At 40.5% G+C, this 17,742-nt stretch overlaps 1 protein-coding gene across 5 annotated transcripts in view; it reads right to left on the bottom strand.

Moving 5' to 3' along the window:
- KLRG1 (killer cell lectin like receptor G1) overlaps nt 1-17,742 on the bottom strand; it is a 75,267-nt gene that overhangs the window by 35,955 nt on the left and 21,570 nt on the right. For 3 of the 5 annotated variants that reach the window (XM_034645621.1, XM_034645618.1, XM_034645617.1), the window contains exons 5-6: nt 9,815-9,915; nt 9,123-9,222 (exon numbers count right to left, since the gene is read on the bottom strand). In XM_034645621.1, coding sequence (XP_034501512.1) covers nt 9,123-9,222; nt 9,815-9,915 — 201 coding nt within the window. Of the gene's footprint in view, nt 1-8,079; nt 9,223-9,814; nt 9,916-17,742 lie in introns of those variants that run through there. The other 2 variants (XM_034645620.1, XM_034645619.1) reach the window with 1 other exon arrangement.

The following is a 17,742-nucleotide window of genomic DNA, read 5'->3' as shown; positions in this document are numbered from 1 at the left end:
AAAAAAATAGAAAGAAAACATTTGTAACATATACAACTAACAAAAGGTTATTCTAAGTATACACAGTGCCTACAGATTGATAAGAAAGAAAAACAAAACAAAACAAAAACAAAAACCCTGAGAGAATAAATAGCCAAGGGATATGAACAGGTAATTCAAAGGAAATATAAATTACAAATTAACTTGAGGTGATGCTCAAAGATATTAGCAGTTAGGAAAACACAAACTATAACTGGGATGTAACATTCCTCCTATCCCCCCCAACACACGCACACGCACACACACACACAAGAATAGGAATAAGAATAAGAGGGGCACCTGAGTGGCTCTGTCAGGTAAGTATCTGCCTTCGGCTCAGGTCATGATCATGGGAGGCTGGGATCAAGCTCCATGTCTGGCTCCCTGCTCAGCGGGGAGTCTGCTTCTCCCTCTGTCTCTCCCTGGCTTGTGCTCTCTCTCTCAAATAAATAAATAAAATCTTAAAAAAAAAAAAAAAAGAATAAGAATGATGATAATAAGCCAAAATGTAAAACTCCTGGAGCTGAGAAGGAAGGAGCAATGCTCTCATCCACTGATAGTAGAAGTAAAATGGTTTCAGTCTTATAATCTGGTAGTATCTATTAAAATTCTTAATTTGGCATACATTTTGGCCCAGGACTCTTGCTTTTTAGGAATCTATTATAGAGAAATAGGATGTATGTACAACTGAAGAGGAAAATTACCCAAAGCAGGCCCAGGCTAGCAGGTCCCAGAAGATGGAAAGTACTAGCTCAGTCCTGGGACCAAGAGATAACCAGAAGCCCCGCTGGGAGCAAGAAATAACCAGCCCTTCCTGCTTCTGTAAACAGGCTTCCGGCCACAAGCTCCCTAACCGCTGTTCCTGCCTAAAGCAGTCCCCCACCCCAATTGAAACTCACCTACAAGCAGTCAGCACAGCCCTTGGAACCTGACCCCTTGCACCCCCCTATAAAACCTCTGTACCTGGGGCCCAGCATTTCGAGCACAAGCTCATCTGAGTCCGCCGGTGTAAAATAAACCCGAGTTCTCCTACCTCTCCGAGTGTCACTTGGTCTCTGGCCGGTCTGATTTTCACTTTTCCGCACCACAACCATGTTCACTGCAGTATTTATCTCATCTCCTGTACTACTGATGAGGGAGCAGAAGGCTAGCTGAGGACAAAACACAAGCTGACACCCCGCAAACCCCCTACCCCCACTCCCAGGTGGGATCTATGACATTCCTCAGGACTCCTGGCTGCCCCAAACCTAAGGTAAGGGGGAAAAAACCAAATGGTTAACAATAGAGATCACAGTCCAGCAAGACAGGAGTCTCCCTCAGTTTACAAATGTCTTAGTGATTTACAAGAAAAAAGCATTCTTATCAATAACCTAACTTCCAGAAGGAAACTGTCTTAAATTAAGGCTTTCCTAAAGGGAAAAACTACTTTAACTTGACAATGGCAAAGCCTCCAGCATCTTGTAGGTCCTCCTTAGCAAATAAAAGCTCTTTTGAAAACCTCCCTTTGCCTTATATCCTCCAAACTCCCAAGTATATAATCAGTCACCCCTCACAGNTAACCTAACTTCCAGAAGGAAACTGTCTTAAATTAAGGCTTTCCTAAAGGGAAAAACTACTTTAACTTGACAATGGCAAGGCCTCCAGCATCTTGTAGGTCCTCCTTAGCAAATAAAAGCTCTTTTGAAAACCTCCCTTTGCCTTATATCCCCCAAACTCCCAAGTATATAATCAGTCACCCCTCACAGCCCCCCCGTGTAGCAGCTCTTTCTGCCCATGGGTCCTGTCCCCGTGCTTTAATAAAATCACTTTTTTGCACCAAAGACGTCTCAAGAATTCTTTCTTGGTCATCANGCTCGAACCCATAACGCCGGGATCACGCCCTGAGCTGAAGGCAGACGCCTAACCGCTGTGCCACCCAGGCGCCCCTCAAGAATTCTTTCTTGGTCATCGCCCCCTGACCTCACCTACATTCCCAAACTACATCACTGTTACTCCCAAATCTTTTCCCATCCAGCATGTTCCTCACTCCAGGGTCCCCTACTCTTTGGGTTTCTTACCTAGTTCTGGCTGCTTCTATTTCCTGACACCATTTCTCTCCCCGAAAACCACCTGTAAAATCCCCACCCTTCATCATTCCTACCATTTGACTTCTCTGTCATGACAACTAGTGTGACATGGGGGGCTGCCAATAATCAGGCAAGAGTGCAGGCTGAAATCACTGAAAATGTATGGCCTCCTGCCTCACCGGAGCTCTCAGTGCTGAGCAGCCATGTTGGGTCTCTAGGCAGATGTCTCCTTTCCCTGTGCAGAAATTCCAAAATTCTGCCTTCCATCGATCCCAAACCTATCATGTTCTCCTTCACTCTTAGCATATAACCTTGAGAAAATAGAGTTCACCAGGCAAAAACAGTGTACATTTTCTTTGCTATCACTTAGACAAACATATCGGAATCTTCCCCCATCAAGGGGACGCTCTTTCCACTCAAAATTATTTCTCCCATTTGTGTATCGGGTCACGCAGTCACCCACTGCCTCAAGGATCCTGGTCTTCTACGAACTTTTAATCTTTCTCTTTCAACTAAGTCAAAAGTTATAAACATAAGCTACTCTTTCTCATTTATGTAAAAATATATTGGTGCAGCATATAACCCCTTATTTAGATATTATCTTTTTCCTTCCTGCTGTAACAAAACTTCTTAAAGGAAATATCTAAACTCATTGTTTCCATTTCCTTACCCTGTGTCAGGTCACTGAAATTTCACATCTTTCACCAGCACACTAATAAAGAATGATGAACAGTGACCTCCGTATTGTCAATCTCACTGAATACTCTTCTGTCATTATGCTACTTTACATCTCTTTAGCATTTTATATTGATGAATGCCCCTCCACCTTGAAAATCACTCCTTCCTTTGCTTTTATGACATTCCTTTCATACTTTCTCCTGTGTGCCTAGAGTTTTCTCCCCTCCCCTTTATTTCCTTCCTCCTCTCATTACTAATATGGAAACAAAAAACTTTACAATCATCAAGGTTTTGCTTTGAGAGTGATTACTAGCAAAGATCATTACTAGCTTTGTCTTACAGATGTGCCAATGTGAAGAACCTAAAAGACCTTCTAAGTAAAAACTTGTAGGAGGATTAGAGCTAGGAGTGAAAACTCATTATCAAAAGGAGCCTGTGGTTCACTTCACCCTTGTCTTAGGAGGGTAGAGAGCAACAGGCACGTGACCTCAAACGTTGCTGGACAGTTTAAATTCGTAGGCTCATTTGAACAAAGTATCCATTCACCCAGCAATTCAACCTGACATATCCATACATTTACAAAATTACACAGGAATAGAATATTTATCTAAGATCTACAGTAAAATATATAGAACCTAGAACAACTAAAACAATTTTGAAAAAGAAAAACAAAGCTGAAGAATTACACCACTTGATTTCAAGACTTATGATAAAATTACAGTGGTGTAAGAAATGAAATGATCGACATATAAATAAATGGCACAGAAGACAAAACGCAGAAATAGGCCAATATGATCATTGATTTTCAACAAAGGTAAAAGATGCTCAATGACAAAGGGTAGTTATTTCAATAAAAGGTGCTAGAACAATTAGGCTTCTATAAAAAGAAGAAAAAAAGAGACCTCAACCCATATCTCACACCATATATAAAAGTTGGATCAAAACAGATCACAGACTTAAATGCAAGAGCTAAAACGATAAAATTTCTGGAAGGAAACATAGAGGCAATCTTTGTGAACGTGGACTAGGCAAAGATTTCTTAGACAACATACAAATAACAAAAGCTATAATACAAAGATTGATAAAATAGACTTCATAAAAATGAAAAACTTCTGTTCTTTGAAACACACTATTAAGAGAATGAAAAGACAGACCACAGACTGGGAGAAAATATTTGCAAAGCGTGTATCTGGTAAGAACGTGGTACCAGAATATGAAGGACTGAAAACTCAGCGACAAGAAAACAAATAAAGATGTAAAATATTTGAACAGTACTTCACCAAAGAAAGATATATGGATGGCAAATAAGCACATGAAAAGATGTTCAACCATTGTTACACACAATACCATGAATGAATCTCAAAATAATTATTCTGAGTGAAAGAAGACTGGGGAAAAAAAAAGTCCATACTTAATGACTCTGTAAAACTCTAGAAGATGTAATCGAATCTATAGTGACATAAAGTAGATCAGGGTTTCCTGAGGATGGGAGAATGTTGGGTGACAAGGACGAGGGAGAAGGAGGAATTACAAAAGGCATGAGGAAGCTTTTGAGGGTAGTTGCTGTTTCATCATTTTGGTTATGTGACATTTTCATGGATATATATATATATAGATATATGTCAAAACTTATCAAATTTTACCCTAAATATATTCAGTTTACTATGTGTCAACTATACCTCATTAAAACTATTTTTTTGAAGATTTTATTTATTTATTTACACAGTGCATGCACATGAGCAGGGGAAGAGGCAGCGGGAGAGAGAGAATCCTAAGCAGACTCCCTGCTGAGTGCAGAGCTGCCTTGGCACCCCATCCCATGACCTGAGATCATGACCTGAGCCAAAACCAAGAGTTGGACATTCAACCACCTGAGGCATCCCTCACTAAAACTATGTTTAAAGGCAGTAATAACAAAGGAAGCTGTCACAGTAATCTAGGTGAACAACAACAGAGGTTTGGACTGGAATTAAAAGTGGAAATGGAGAGGCACCTTGGTGGCTCAGTTGGTTAAGCATCCCACTCATGATTTTTGTTCAGGTCATGATCTCATGGGTCAAGAGATGGAGCCCAGATTGGGCTCCTGCTCAGTGGGGAGTCTGCTTGAGATTCTTGCCCTCTGCCCCTTCCCCCACTTGCACTAGAGCTCACACACTCTCTCTCTAATAAATGAATAAATCTTTTTTTAAAAAGTGGAAATGGAAAGAAGAGAGGAGATTTAGAATATACTTTGCTGGTGGCGATGATAAACTTTGTTGATACAGAAAAAAGAAATCAGGAAGCACTTCAATTTGGAATCTGAACGACGAAGTGGAGGTAGGGCCATTTCCTAAGATGGGGAAGACTTTGGAGTAGGGATAGAGAAGAGAATATCCATCCTATCACTGCTTGTGATAGTGGGGAAACAAAGCAAACCAGGTGTCCATCATTAAGAGAATGGATACATAAAATGAAGATTATGCAACAGCTAAAAGGATGAATTACATGTACATAGTGCAACATGAATAGAACTCAAAAACATGTTCACAGAAAAAAGTGTAACAATGAAATATATAGAATCATTTAATTAAATATGAAACAATAAGAACATTACATATTTCATAAAGATACAAATAGGCTCAAGGGATACAACAAACATCAAAGTATGTTTCTGTGGAAGAAAGATAAATGAAAGTGGGGATGTGGGGCCAAGGAGAAAGGTAAATGGACTGCGAGAAAGGCATATGTGACTGATGAAGATGGTGACCCATGAACTGAAGAATTTGATGAACTCTAATCACTGTACTCTAAACTATAAAACGTGGATGAAAGAAATTGAAAACAACACAAACCAATGGAAAGATGTTCCATCCTCACAGATTGGAAGAATAAATATTGGGGGCTTTTGGCTGGCTCAGTCAGTGAAGCATGTGACTCTTGATCTCAGGGGTGGTAAGTATGAGCCCCATATTGGGTGTAGAGATTACTTAAATATAATTTAAAAATCTTAAAAAAAAAAAAGAATAGCGTTAAAGTGTCTACACTACCCAAAGCAATATATAAATTTAATACAATCCCTATCAAAACACCAACAGCATTTTTCAAAGAACTAGAACAAACAACCCTAAAATTTGTATGGAACCACAGAAGACCCCAAATAGCCAAAGCAATCTTGAAAAAGAAAAACGAAACTGGAGGTATCACAATTCGAGATTTCAAGATGCACTACAAAGCTGTAGTAAGCCAAACAGTACAGTACTGGCACAAAACAAGCACATAAATCAATGGAACAGAAGAGGATACCCGGAAATAAACCCACAGTTATATGGTCCATGAATCTTCGACAAAGGAGGCAAGAATATGCAATAGGGAAAAAGTCCCTTCAACAAATGGTAGTAGAGCCAGGGCTAAGCAGTAATCTCTTTCCAGTACTTTTTAGTTCTTAAATTGCATGCTTGTGTTTGATTATAGATGTCAGTGACATTTCATAGTTTCCAAAGTCCTTAATGCTCTGAGAAGGGTAGAGTCTAGTGAAAATTACATTGTCATAAGAGAAATGTGTTTTGTTTTTGTGTCCTTTTTTAAAACTGTGCTATTATTGTTCTACGCTCCCTGGGATATTACTGCTTTGTCAAAGTCCAGACCAAACACAGCACCCTCCTTGTATCTACTCTGGGTCTCTCACTACTTGATATGTTTGCATTAGTTAAGAGAGAAATTTGGTAGCTCGGTTAGAGGGCAGGGGAAATCTGCTGCTAGATAGGTCTGAACTAAATGCCATACTCGGGGAGCCTGGGTGGCACAGCGGTTAAGCGTCTGCCTTCAGCTCAGGGCGTGATCCCGGCGTGATGGGATCGAGCCCCACATCAGGCTCCTCTGCTATGAGCCTGCTTCTTCCTCTCCCACTCCCCCTGCTTGTGTTCCCTCTCTCTCTGGCTGTCTCTATCTCTGTCGAATAAATAAATAAAATCTTTTTAAAAAAATAAAATAAAAAAATAAATAAATTCCATACTCATCTGGGTAAGAGTTGGGAAACAAAACCACTGTACACTAAAAAAAAAAAAAAGAAAAAGAAAAATTCGTTAAACATCACATAGCAGACAGCCATTAAATTATTTAAAAAGTTAATTTATGAAGAAAGACCTTTTTACAGATTGAAAAAGAAAAAGATTTTCATGGAGGTAACTATACAATCAAGAGAGTTAATTTTTTGTTTTTGTTTTACTAGTGCCACAAACTTGCCAGTGCTAACTCATCTGGTTCAAGAAAACTCTGGAGCTTTCCTTCCTAGGACTTGTTGCTAAATCCCAAAAGACATGTTTGAACTGCACATTTGGTCAGATCGTTTCGCTTTTTCTGTTTTATTTCTTTTGAAAACCTTGGAATAAAAAAAATCCGAATTTTTTTTTTTAATGGTGTTGGGAAAACCGGTCAGCTACATGCAAAAGAAGGAAAGTGGACTGCTTTCTTGCACCAGACACAAAAATAAACTCAAACTTTATTTCACGAGGCAAGGTAGAAGAATTGAGTTAATAGCTGACCCGGGCTCCTAACGAGTAAGTCTAGGGGAGAAATAAATAGCTAGGAGAGAAGTGATTTCTTTTTTTTTTTTTTAAAGATTTTATTTATTTATTCAACAGAAATAGAGACAGCCAGCAAGAGAGGGAACACAAGCAGGGGGAGTGGGAGAGGAAGAAGCAGGCTCACAGTGGAGGCCCAATATGGGGCTCGAACCCATAACGCCGGGATCATACCCTGAGCCGAAGGCAGACGCTCAACCGCTGTGCCACCCAGGCACCCCCAGGAGAGAAGTGATTTCTAATGTAACATCCTAAAGGGAGAAAGAGCAGTGAAGAACTAGATCCAATTCTGATGAGAGGTGGTGAGAAATCCTTGCAAAAAAGACTGAACCTTTGTCACAGATTAGAGCTGCCCTCAAACTGCCTGCTCAGGGGAGAGCTCAGGAATGCAACGTCCTCCTCTGTTTCTCTCTGAGTAAGTAAATGAGATTGTGCGCCTTGTAGCAGCCAAGCCAGGGCCAAGGGGCATCATTACCTACATCCTTACCCAAGCAGGAGTCGCTACCACCACATTCATAAACAAGAGACATCCTCCAGCCCCAGAGCCAAAGGTAAGAGATCATGAGGAGATGGGAGCTGGTTTCCACCACGTCCTTCCGTAAACATTACATCTAGGTGAAACTGGCTCTTTGCCTTTTTAGAGGCAGCTACTGAATGCACACTGGGTGGGGTTAGGAAGGATTAGAAAATACTGTGTTTCTTGCCCTTAATTCCTCTAATTAACTCATGGGCTAAAAAAAAAAAAAAAAAAACTAGAATAAGAATTTTTAAATTTTTTATTCATCCATTCATTCATCTAATATTCACTGATACAAGCACTCTGTTAGGTGTGGGGAATACAATGGTGGATAAAATACAGTTCATGTTCCTAAAAAAATAAAACTACTAGAGAAAGATAAGAGATTATAATCCAGGGTCATCAATAGTACAGAATGATGGTCCCCTTCAGTACTCCCTCCTTCATCTTTTAAACAGCACCTTCCCTCCCTGCCTATCTCTAAACCATACTTAAGAGAAATAATCATGTTTTTCTCATTTTTGAGTCATTCGTGCCTAAAATAATTCGGGTATCAAGCACATAAATGGCTTCCATAAACTTTCCTCAGACTGACCACTATTGTGAAATTAACTCGCAGATCACCCATTCACAACATGTTAAAGATATGGTCATATATCGGTTTACTCAACCACGTCTATGCACGCCCAGAAAAATTAAATTTAGGCAAGGCCAGGTCTCTAAGTGGTGAAGAGCTGAGAAGCAGAAGGCAGCACCCTGTTCGCATCCACTTTCTACAACTTACGTTCTATTAGCATCATCCTTTAGAACACAGCTTTATCTGCAAAGGGCCACCATTAGGATAAAAATATATTATGAGGAATAAGTCACATGCCAACCCACTAGCACACATCAAACCCCGGTAACGCATAGCAATAGTGTATACCTGCACGGATTTCGTCCGATCAGTTCAGATCATAACAGAGAGGAAACGTACACTTTTGACAGAGATGGTGGGAATGGGGCTGAAGGGGGCCTCATCAGTCACTAGAGTGGGAAGTACTACAAAAAATGTTTATTTCCCAAATGTTCCTAGATCATTTAAATTGTTAAGATAATATCTAAACGTGCTCAAAGAGGGTCGAGCAATAAACCATCAATCCCAGGGAAACTGCATTAATCTTGCATCAAACGTCGTGTACTAGAAGGTTCAGCATTCACACACACATGGCCACCCCAGCAGCCAGAGGCCTGCTCCGTCTTGTTAGGGAGCCATCTGACAGATCTGACCCCTCAAAGTCTGACCTTCTTACAGATCCACTGTAAAAGAACTTCACAGCTGGAGGCCCGGAGACCTTCTTCGCTGAAGGTACCGCACTTCTGTATCAGGCTATTTGCAAGAATCCTATAAGAAATCAGAAAAGTCAATCACTTAAGGTAACACGAGAGTAAAGGAGCTGCAAGGCATGAAGGGATAAAAACTGGGCAGTTCTTTCTCCCTAGTCAAGCCCCACTTCTCTCAGCTCCCAAAACATTAGCCTCCCTTTAAGATGTCATCCTTTTTTGGAGAAGGGGGGTAGTGTTTTGGGGTGGGGTTTTTGTTGTTGTTGTTGTTGTTGTTTAAGATTTTATTTATTTATTTGACAGAGAGAGACAGCCAGCGAGAGAGGGAACACAAGCAGGGGGAGTGGGAGAGGAAGAAGCAGGCTCCCAGCAGAAGAGCCTGATGTGGGGCTCGATCCCAGAACGCGGGATCATGCCCTGAGCCGAAGGCAGACGCTTAACGACTGTGCTACCCAGGCGCCCCTGGGGTGGGTTTTTGGGGGGTTTTTTTGTTTGGGGGGCTCTTATCCACCACTCATTTCCTCTCCTGTTCCCTGGTTCTTTTCCTTATCTTTGCCTCTCCTCTCCATCTGTTATCCACAATCTATTATCCCAGTCACATAATTTCTCTTCCCCTTTTCTCTTTTTTTTCCCATTGTTTTGAACCCCCTTACCTTGAGATGTTTAGGGCTGATCCATCTTCCCACCTCCAGCCAGAATTGTTCCTCAGACCAATCCAGTAAAATTCCTTTTTGAGAAAACATTTAAGCAGGCTCTAAGGGAGAGATTGAAGATGATGGAAAAAGGTAAGAAAATGCAGAAAACCAAAGAAGAGATTCAGTGTCATGATCAAATAATTATTCCTTGCACCCCCTCTCATTACCGTTATTATGGACTGAATGTTTATTTCTCCTCAAAATTCATATATTGAAGCACTAACCTCTGACTGTGATGGTACCTGGCAGTGGGGCCTTTGGAAGGTAATTAGGTCTTGATGAGATCATGAAGTCCTCACTAATGATGGGATTAGTGTCCTTGCAGGAAGAAGAGACCCCAGCTCAATCTCCCTCTATCAGGAGAGGACACAATCAGAGGGCAGCTGTCTGCAAGCCACAAAGAATGTTCTCACCAGAAACCGAACCTGTCAGCACCTCAATCTTGGACTTCCCAGCCTCCAGACCTGTGAGACATAAATGTCTGTGGTTTAAGCCACCCAGTGATACTTTGGTCAGCAGTTCAAGCTGATTAAAACCACCACCTAGTCCAAATAACTAATCTTTCTTTTAAACTTTAATTCTAGAGATGCAATGCAGAGTGGAACATTTCCTAGAATTGAATCTTACGTGTATAATTGCATTCTACAGCATGAAAGATAAGATAAATATTATACTCTGCCTTCCACTATAACTTCCTCCTTGATTAGATGAAGTACTTAATAGATATTCAAATAACTTTTACAGAAGAAAAGCTAAATACCACTATGGAAACAGTCATCTTTCTCGTTGTCTCGTTATCGAGGTAATTGCCTCGATAAGTGGAATAAAATAAAGGATAAATCCCAGAGGATTAATTCTGTTGTAGGATTTTGAAACTCAAAAAAGAGCAGTAACATATGTTATTCCACAGCAATTTAGTGGTAGGACTTGTTCTAGAACCCAACGCCTTGGCATGTCCTCTACTTAGATAGTCCATCTCTCTGCAACCCATCCCTCTTTAAACTATGCTTTCTCGGGGCACCTGGCTGGTTGTAGAGCATGAGACTCTTGATCTCGGGGTTGTACGTTTGAGTCCCATGTTGGGCGTATGTATTACTTAAAAAATAAAATCTTAAAAAAATAAAATAAAATACATTGTGCTTTCTCTAGCCCTGAAAAAAATCATGAGACTCCTAGGATGTGTCAAGAAACATGCACATTTAGCTAAGAAACCACATTTTCTTTGATGAAATATGCCAAGAAAACAGCTTAAGCTTATATTATAACATTAGATTCCAGTATTATTTACTTTCTTGGGGTCCCAGTGTTGCCACAGAGCAGGCTGATGTAGGAACAAGGATGTCTACTAAAGCTAATACGCCACGTTTGTTTCTCATTATACTCAAGGTCAGATATCCCAAAACCTGGGCTGGGTAAGGAAGACCCCACATGGCAGAGTACTCCCGGGGCTCTTCAGGCAATCTGAAAAACCTCTTCTAGAGGTTTTTGAAAAATCAAAGAAAATTACTTTCTTCTTCAAGTCTCAGGAAAAAAATATTTTTAAACTTCCTAATTTTCCTCCAACATTATACACTTTTGTTCATTTAAACATATCAATAACTCCTAAAAACAGCTTAATTAGTTGAATACTTTTTGAAGAAAATATTCTTTCTTTATCCAGCAATTACTAAAATATTAGATTCTGGTAAGAAAAAAATTTCAACTTTGTGATTATTAAGATACCACCAGATATCCCATTTTGATGTCGTTGTTTTTACTGGAAGATAGTTACTAAAGAATAAGAATTCCAGGACTCTGCTCTTAACTTTGTCTGGATTAGTTCCCTTTACTTACTCGGAGACTATCACTGGCATGAATAGAGTTTTTACTCTAAAGTAAAGAGAAGCATAAAGCTCCTTTGTACTCCCAGTAAAGACATTAAAAGAGGTTGCCTTAGTTCAGGCTGCTATAACAAATTACCATAGACTGGGTGACTTAAACAACGGGCATTTAATTCCCACAATTCTAGAGGCTGGGACATCCAAGACCAAGGTGCTGGCAGATCTGGTGTCTGATGAGAGCTTGCTTCCTGATTTGCAGATGGCCATCTTCTCACTGTATCCTCACATGGCAGAAGCAGAGAGACAAACTCTCATGTCTCTTCTTATAAGGGCACCAATCCCATCATGAGAGACCTACCCTCATGATCTAATTGTCTCCCAAGGACCACATCTTCAAATACCATCACATTGAGGATCAGGATTTTTGTAGATGAACTTCGGAGAGACACAAACATGTAGTCCATAACAGACAGAACAAGTCTTTCATGCTATTTCCCATTTCAGAATAACTTCTATTTTCTCTCCATTGGATTTCATTCTTAGTTTCCATTGAAGAAACATGGTTGCAGTGGCTTCTAAATGAAACATTTGAAAAATTTGTAAAACTTGTTTATCAATACTTCCTTCCCAAATAATCTATCTCCTGTGATAGCTTTGTTGTCTCAAGGTGGAGTATCCTGAAAACAATTACGTCTTATATTTGTATGGTACTTTAAGGTTTACAAAATACCTTTGCATTCATTCCTAATTTCATCTGAAAAGTATGGCATTTAGGAAAACAAAACAAAACAATATACTGGTATCTACCCCTAGCTCTATTGCTGCTATCTAAAGATGAAAAATTGCTTAATCTGACTGAGCCTTAATTTCCTTAAGAGGATTTAGTTCAGATATTCTCAAGGATTTTTTCCAGTTATAAAACAAAACCCTAAATAAGATGGCAGAACAGTAGGGGGACCCTAAGCTTGCCTCATCCCTCAAACACAGCTAAATAAATATCAAATAAATATCAAATCATTCTGAATACCCAAGAAATTGATCTGAATGCTGAGAGAGCAAACTGCAGAACTAGAATGAGAAAAGAAGCCATATCAGGGAAGGTAGGAAGTGCAGAGACATGACTGTGGGGAGAAAAGAAATGCAAATGATGCAGAGGGGAGGGAGCCTTGATCTTGGAGAGAGGAGAGAGAGAGAAACAGACAGAGCAGTGCACAGGGAATTGCACAAGAGAAACACTTCCCCCAAACCACTGACTGGGAAAACTAGAGCAGCTGATCATTGTTTTTACAATCACGGGAGCCCAAAGTCTGAAGTTTCAGAAGTCTATTAGTCACCATCTGGTGGAGACTGGAGGCCATAGCAGTGCTTCTGTGGGGAAGGAAGGCAGAGACCTGGGACCAGATAGCATGATTTGAGGATCCTCTGGGTTGCACTGGAAGAGAGAGTTCCCCTTCTTGGAGTGCATTTGAGAGAGGCAGCATGGCCTCTCAAGGGACAAAAAAGCCGGTGGGTACCAATTTGCTGCCCCGTTCATCAGCATAGGAACAGAGACACCTGCTGAGAAGAGCAAACCCTGGTGCCAGCTTTTGTCGCGCTTTACCATAAACTCCAAGCCACTGTGCAATCATGTCACTGCTTTTCTGGGACTAATGGGCACCAACTGCAGGGTGGCAAGACTCTCCCCAGAAGATCAGCACCACTCTGCGCTGCTCCAGGTCCCTAAAATTTGGAGTTTTGAAACCCAGCCATGAGCCTAAAAGAAAACACAGGATACTGTGCCATGGAGTGGGCAGATGGCTCAGCCACAGACAGCATGAGGGCAGGGATCTGATGGAAGCTGGCGACACAAGAGGGGAGATTGTCTGCTCTTCTGTGAGAGCTTCCTGAACAGGGGCAGGCCCCGACCCCTGTATCCTATACGTGCATCTTTACAAGGGCAAGTCAGCCTGACACCCAGCAGAGCAGTCTCCTCGTCCAGAAGACCAGCACAAATCCCTCACGCACACCAAGTCTACTGACCATAGAGTGCTGCAAAGCTTCAGCTCTAGGGGAAATAGGATCTAGCCTCTCAACAAGCAGCCCAAAACACACTTAGTTAAAACTTGCCACACTGTGGACAAGGTCCAAACACTCCCCACTGCAGACAAGGAGAAACTCTGCAGAAGACTGACCTGAGGAAAAAAGCAGCCAAAACACAACAGCACAGTGCACACTCTGAAACACATCCTAAAGCACCAGGTGCTGGAGGGTATAGGATCTCTTTTTAATATAGCCATTACTCTCAGGAGCAGGAAACGTAATAGGCTTTCCTAACACACACACACACACACACACAAACCCAGTGACTTACCCAAAATGACAAGACAGGGGAATTCACCCCAAAAGAAAGAACAGGAAGAAGTGATGACCAGGGAACAAATCAAAACAGATAAGTAATATGCCTGAACCAGAACTTCAAACAACAATCATAATGATACTAGCTGGACTTGAGAAAAGCATAGAAGACACTAGAGAATCCCTCCCTGCAGAGATAAAAGAACCAAAAACTTGTCAGGCCAAAATAAAAAATGTTGTAACTGAGGGGCGCCTGGATGGCCCAGTTGGTTAAGCATCTGCCTTCGGCTCCGGTCATGACCCCAGGGTCCTGGGATCAAGCCCCACATGCTGAGCAGGGAGCCTGCTTCTCCCTCTCCCTCTGCCTGCCACTCCCCTTGCTTGTGTGCACTCTCTTTCTCTCTGTCTGTCTGTCTCTCTGTCAAATAAATAAATGAAGTCTTTAAATTAAAAATGCTATAACTGAGATATAAAACCAACTGGATGCAATGACAACAAGGATGAACAAAGCAGAGGACCATATAGAAGATACAATTATGGACAATAATGAAGCTGAATAGAAGAGGGAAAGAAAACTATTGGATCACAAATGTAGACTTAGGCAACTCAGCGACTCCATAAAGCATAATAAAATTCCTATCACAGGAATCCCAGAAGGAGAAGACAGGGAAAAGGGGGCAGAAAGTTTATTTGAGCAAATTATAGCTGAGAATTTACCTAGTCTGGGGAAGGAAACAGTCATCCAAATCCAGGAAGCACAAAGAACTCCCATCAAATTCAACAAAAGCTGGCCAACACTAAGACATATCATAGTACAATTTGCAAAATATAGAGGTAAGGAAAGAATCCCAAAATCAGCAAGAGAAAAGAAATTCCTAACCTACAAGGGAAGATAAATTGGGTTAGCAGTAGCTCTCTCCACAGAAACCTGGCAGGCCACAAGAGAGTGGCATTCAACATGCTGAANGTGGGGGGGGGGGGGGGGAGGGGGGATATGCAGCCAAGAATACTTTATCCAGTGAAGCTATCTTTCCGAATAGAAGGAGAGATAAAGAGCTTCCCAGACAAACAAAAACTAAAAGAGCTCATGACCACTAAACCAGCCCTGCAAGAAATATTAAAGGGGACACTTTAAGTGGGAAAGAAAGACCAAAAGCAACAAAGACTAGAAAGGAACAGAGAAAATTTCCAGAAACAGCAACTTTACAGGTAATACAATGACACTAAATTCTTATCTATCAATAATTACTCTGAATACAAATGGACTAAATGCTCCAATCAAAAGATACAGGGTATCATAATGGATTAAAAAAACAAGACCCATCTATATGTTGCTTACAAAAGACTCATTTTAGACCTAAAAACATCTCCAGATTGGAATTAAGGGCATGGAGAACCATCTAGCATGCTAATGGAAATCAAAAGAAAGCCAGAGTAGCCATACTTATACCAGACAAACTAGATTTTAAACCAAAGACCGTAATGAGAGATGAGGAAAAGCTCTATTACATAATTAAAGGGTCTATCCAACAAGAAGATCTAACAATTACAAATATTTATGCCCCTAACTTAGGAGAACCCAAATATATAAATCAATTAATACCAAACATAAAGAAACTCATAGATGGGGCATTTTAGGTGGCTCAGTTAGTTAACTGTCTGCCTTCAGCTCAGGTCATGACCCCAGGGTCCTGGGAAACCCCTGCATTGACCTCCCTGCTCAGCGGGGAGTCTGATTCTCTCTCTCCCTCTGCTTTTCCCCTCACTTGTGTCCTCGCTTGCTCTCTCTCTCAAATAAATAAATAAAATATTAAAAAAAAACTCATTGATAATAATACAATAATAGTAGGGGACTTTAACACCCCACTTACAGCAATGGACAAATCATCTAAGCAGAAGATCAACAAGGAAACAATGGCTTTGAATGACACAGTGGACTGGATGGACTTAACAGATATATTCACAACTTTTTATCCTAAAAAAGCAGAATACACATTTTTTTTTAATGCATATGAACGTTCTCCAGAAGAGATCACATACTGGGTCACAAATCAGCCCTCAACAAGTACAAAAAGGCTGAGATTGTATCATGCATATTTTCAGACCACAACACTATAAAACCTGAAGTCAACCACAAGAAAAAATTTGGAAAGACCACAAATACATGGAAGTTAAAGAACATCCTGCTAAAGAATGAATGGGTTAACTAGGAAATTAAAGAAGAAATTTGCATATATATATACGCAAATGAAGATGAAAACACAATAGTCCAAAAGCTCTGGGATGCAGCAAAGATGGTCAGAAAAGGAAAGTACAGGGGCGCCTGGGTGGAACAGCAGTTAAGCGCCTGCCTTCGGCTCAGGGCGTGATCCCGGCGTTATGGGATCGAGCCCCACATCAGGCTCGTCTGCTGTGAGCCTGCTTCTTCCTCTCCCACTCCCCCTGCTTGTGTTCCCTCTCTCACTGGCTGTCTCTATCTCTGTCGAATAAATAAATAAAATCTTTAAAAAAAAAAAAAGGAAAGTACATATCAATACAGGCCTACCTCAAGAAGCAAGAAAAGTCTCAAATACACAAGCTAACCCTACACCCAAAGGAGCTAGAAAAGCAACAGCAAATAAAGCCTAAAGCCAGCAGAAGCAGGGAAATAATAAAGATTAGAGCAGAAATAAACGATATAGAAACAAACAAACAAAAAAAAACCCAAAACAAAACAGAGAACAGATCAACAAAACTAAGAGCTAGTTCTTTGAAAGAATTAATCAAATTGATAAACCCCTAATCAGACTTATCAAAAAGAAAAGAGAAAGGACCCAAATAAATAAAATCATGAGTGAAAGAGGACAGATCACAACCAACACCACAGAAATACAAACAATTATAAGAGGATATTATGAAAAACTATATGCCAACCAAGTGGACAATCTGGAAGAAATGGATAAATTCCTAGAAACATATAAACTACAAAAACTGAAACAGGAAAAAATAGCAAATTTGAATAGACCCATAACCAGCATAGAAATTGAATCTCCCAACAGATAAAAGTCCAGGGCCAGATGGCTTCCCAGGGGAATTCTCCCAGACATTTAAAGAGTTAATACCTATTCTTCTCAAACTGTTCCAAAAAATAGAAATGGAAGGAAAACTTCTTAACTTCTAGGAGGCCAGCATTACCTTGATTCCAAAACCAGATAACGACCCCACTAATAAGGAGAATTACAGGCCAATATCCCTGATTAACATGGAACCAAAAATCCTCAACAAGATACTAGCAAATGGAATCAAACAGTACATTAAAAGAATTATTCACCATGTTCAAGTGGGATTTATTCCAGGCCTGCAGGTGTGGTTCAATACTCGCAAATCAATCAACATGACATACCACATTAATAAAAGAAAGGATAAAAACCATACGATCCTCTCAATAGATGCAGAAAAAGCATTTGACAAAATACAGCATCCATTCCTGATAAAAACCCTCAACAAAGTAGAAATAGGTAGAACATACCTCAACATCATAAAGGCCGTATATGAAAGACCAACAGCAAATATCATCCTCAATGGGGAAAAACAGAGATTTTCCTCTACAGTCAGGAACAAGACAGAGATGTCCACTCTAACCATCATTATTTAACATACCACTGGAAGTCCTAGCCTCAGCAATCAGACATTAAAAAGAAATAAAAGGTATTCAGGGGCGCCTGGGTGGCACAGTGGTTAAGCGCCTGCCTT

The sequence above is a fragment of the Ailuropoda melanoleuca genome, chromosome 16 (genome assembly GCF_002007445.2).
Source record: "Ailuropoda melanoleuca isolate Jingjing chromosome 16, ASM200744v2, whole genome shotgun sequence".
NCBI classification, from domain to species: Eukaryota; Metazoa; Chordata; class Mammalia; order Carnivora; family Ursidae; genus Ailuropoda; species Ailuropoda melanoleuca.
The sequence above is the reverse complement of the archived record's forward strand: the minus strand, read 5'-3'. Positions and strand labels throughout refer to the sequence as shown.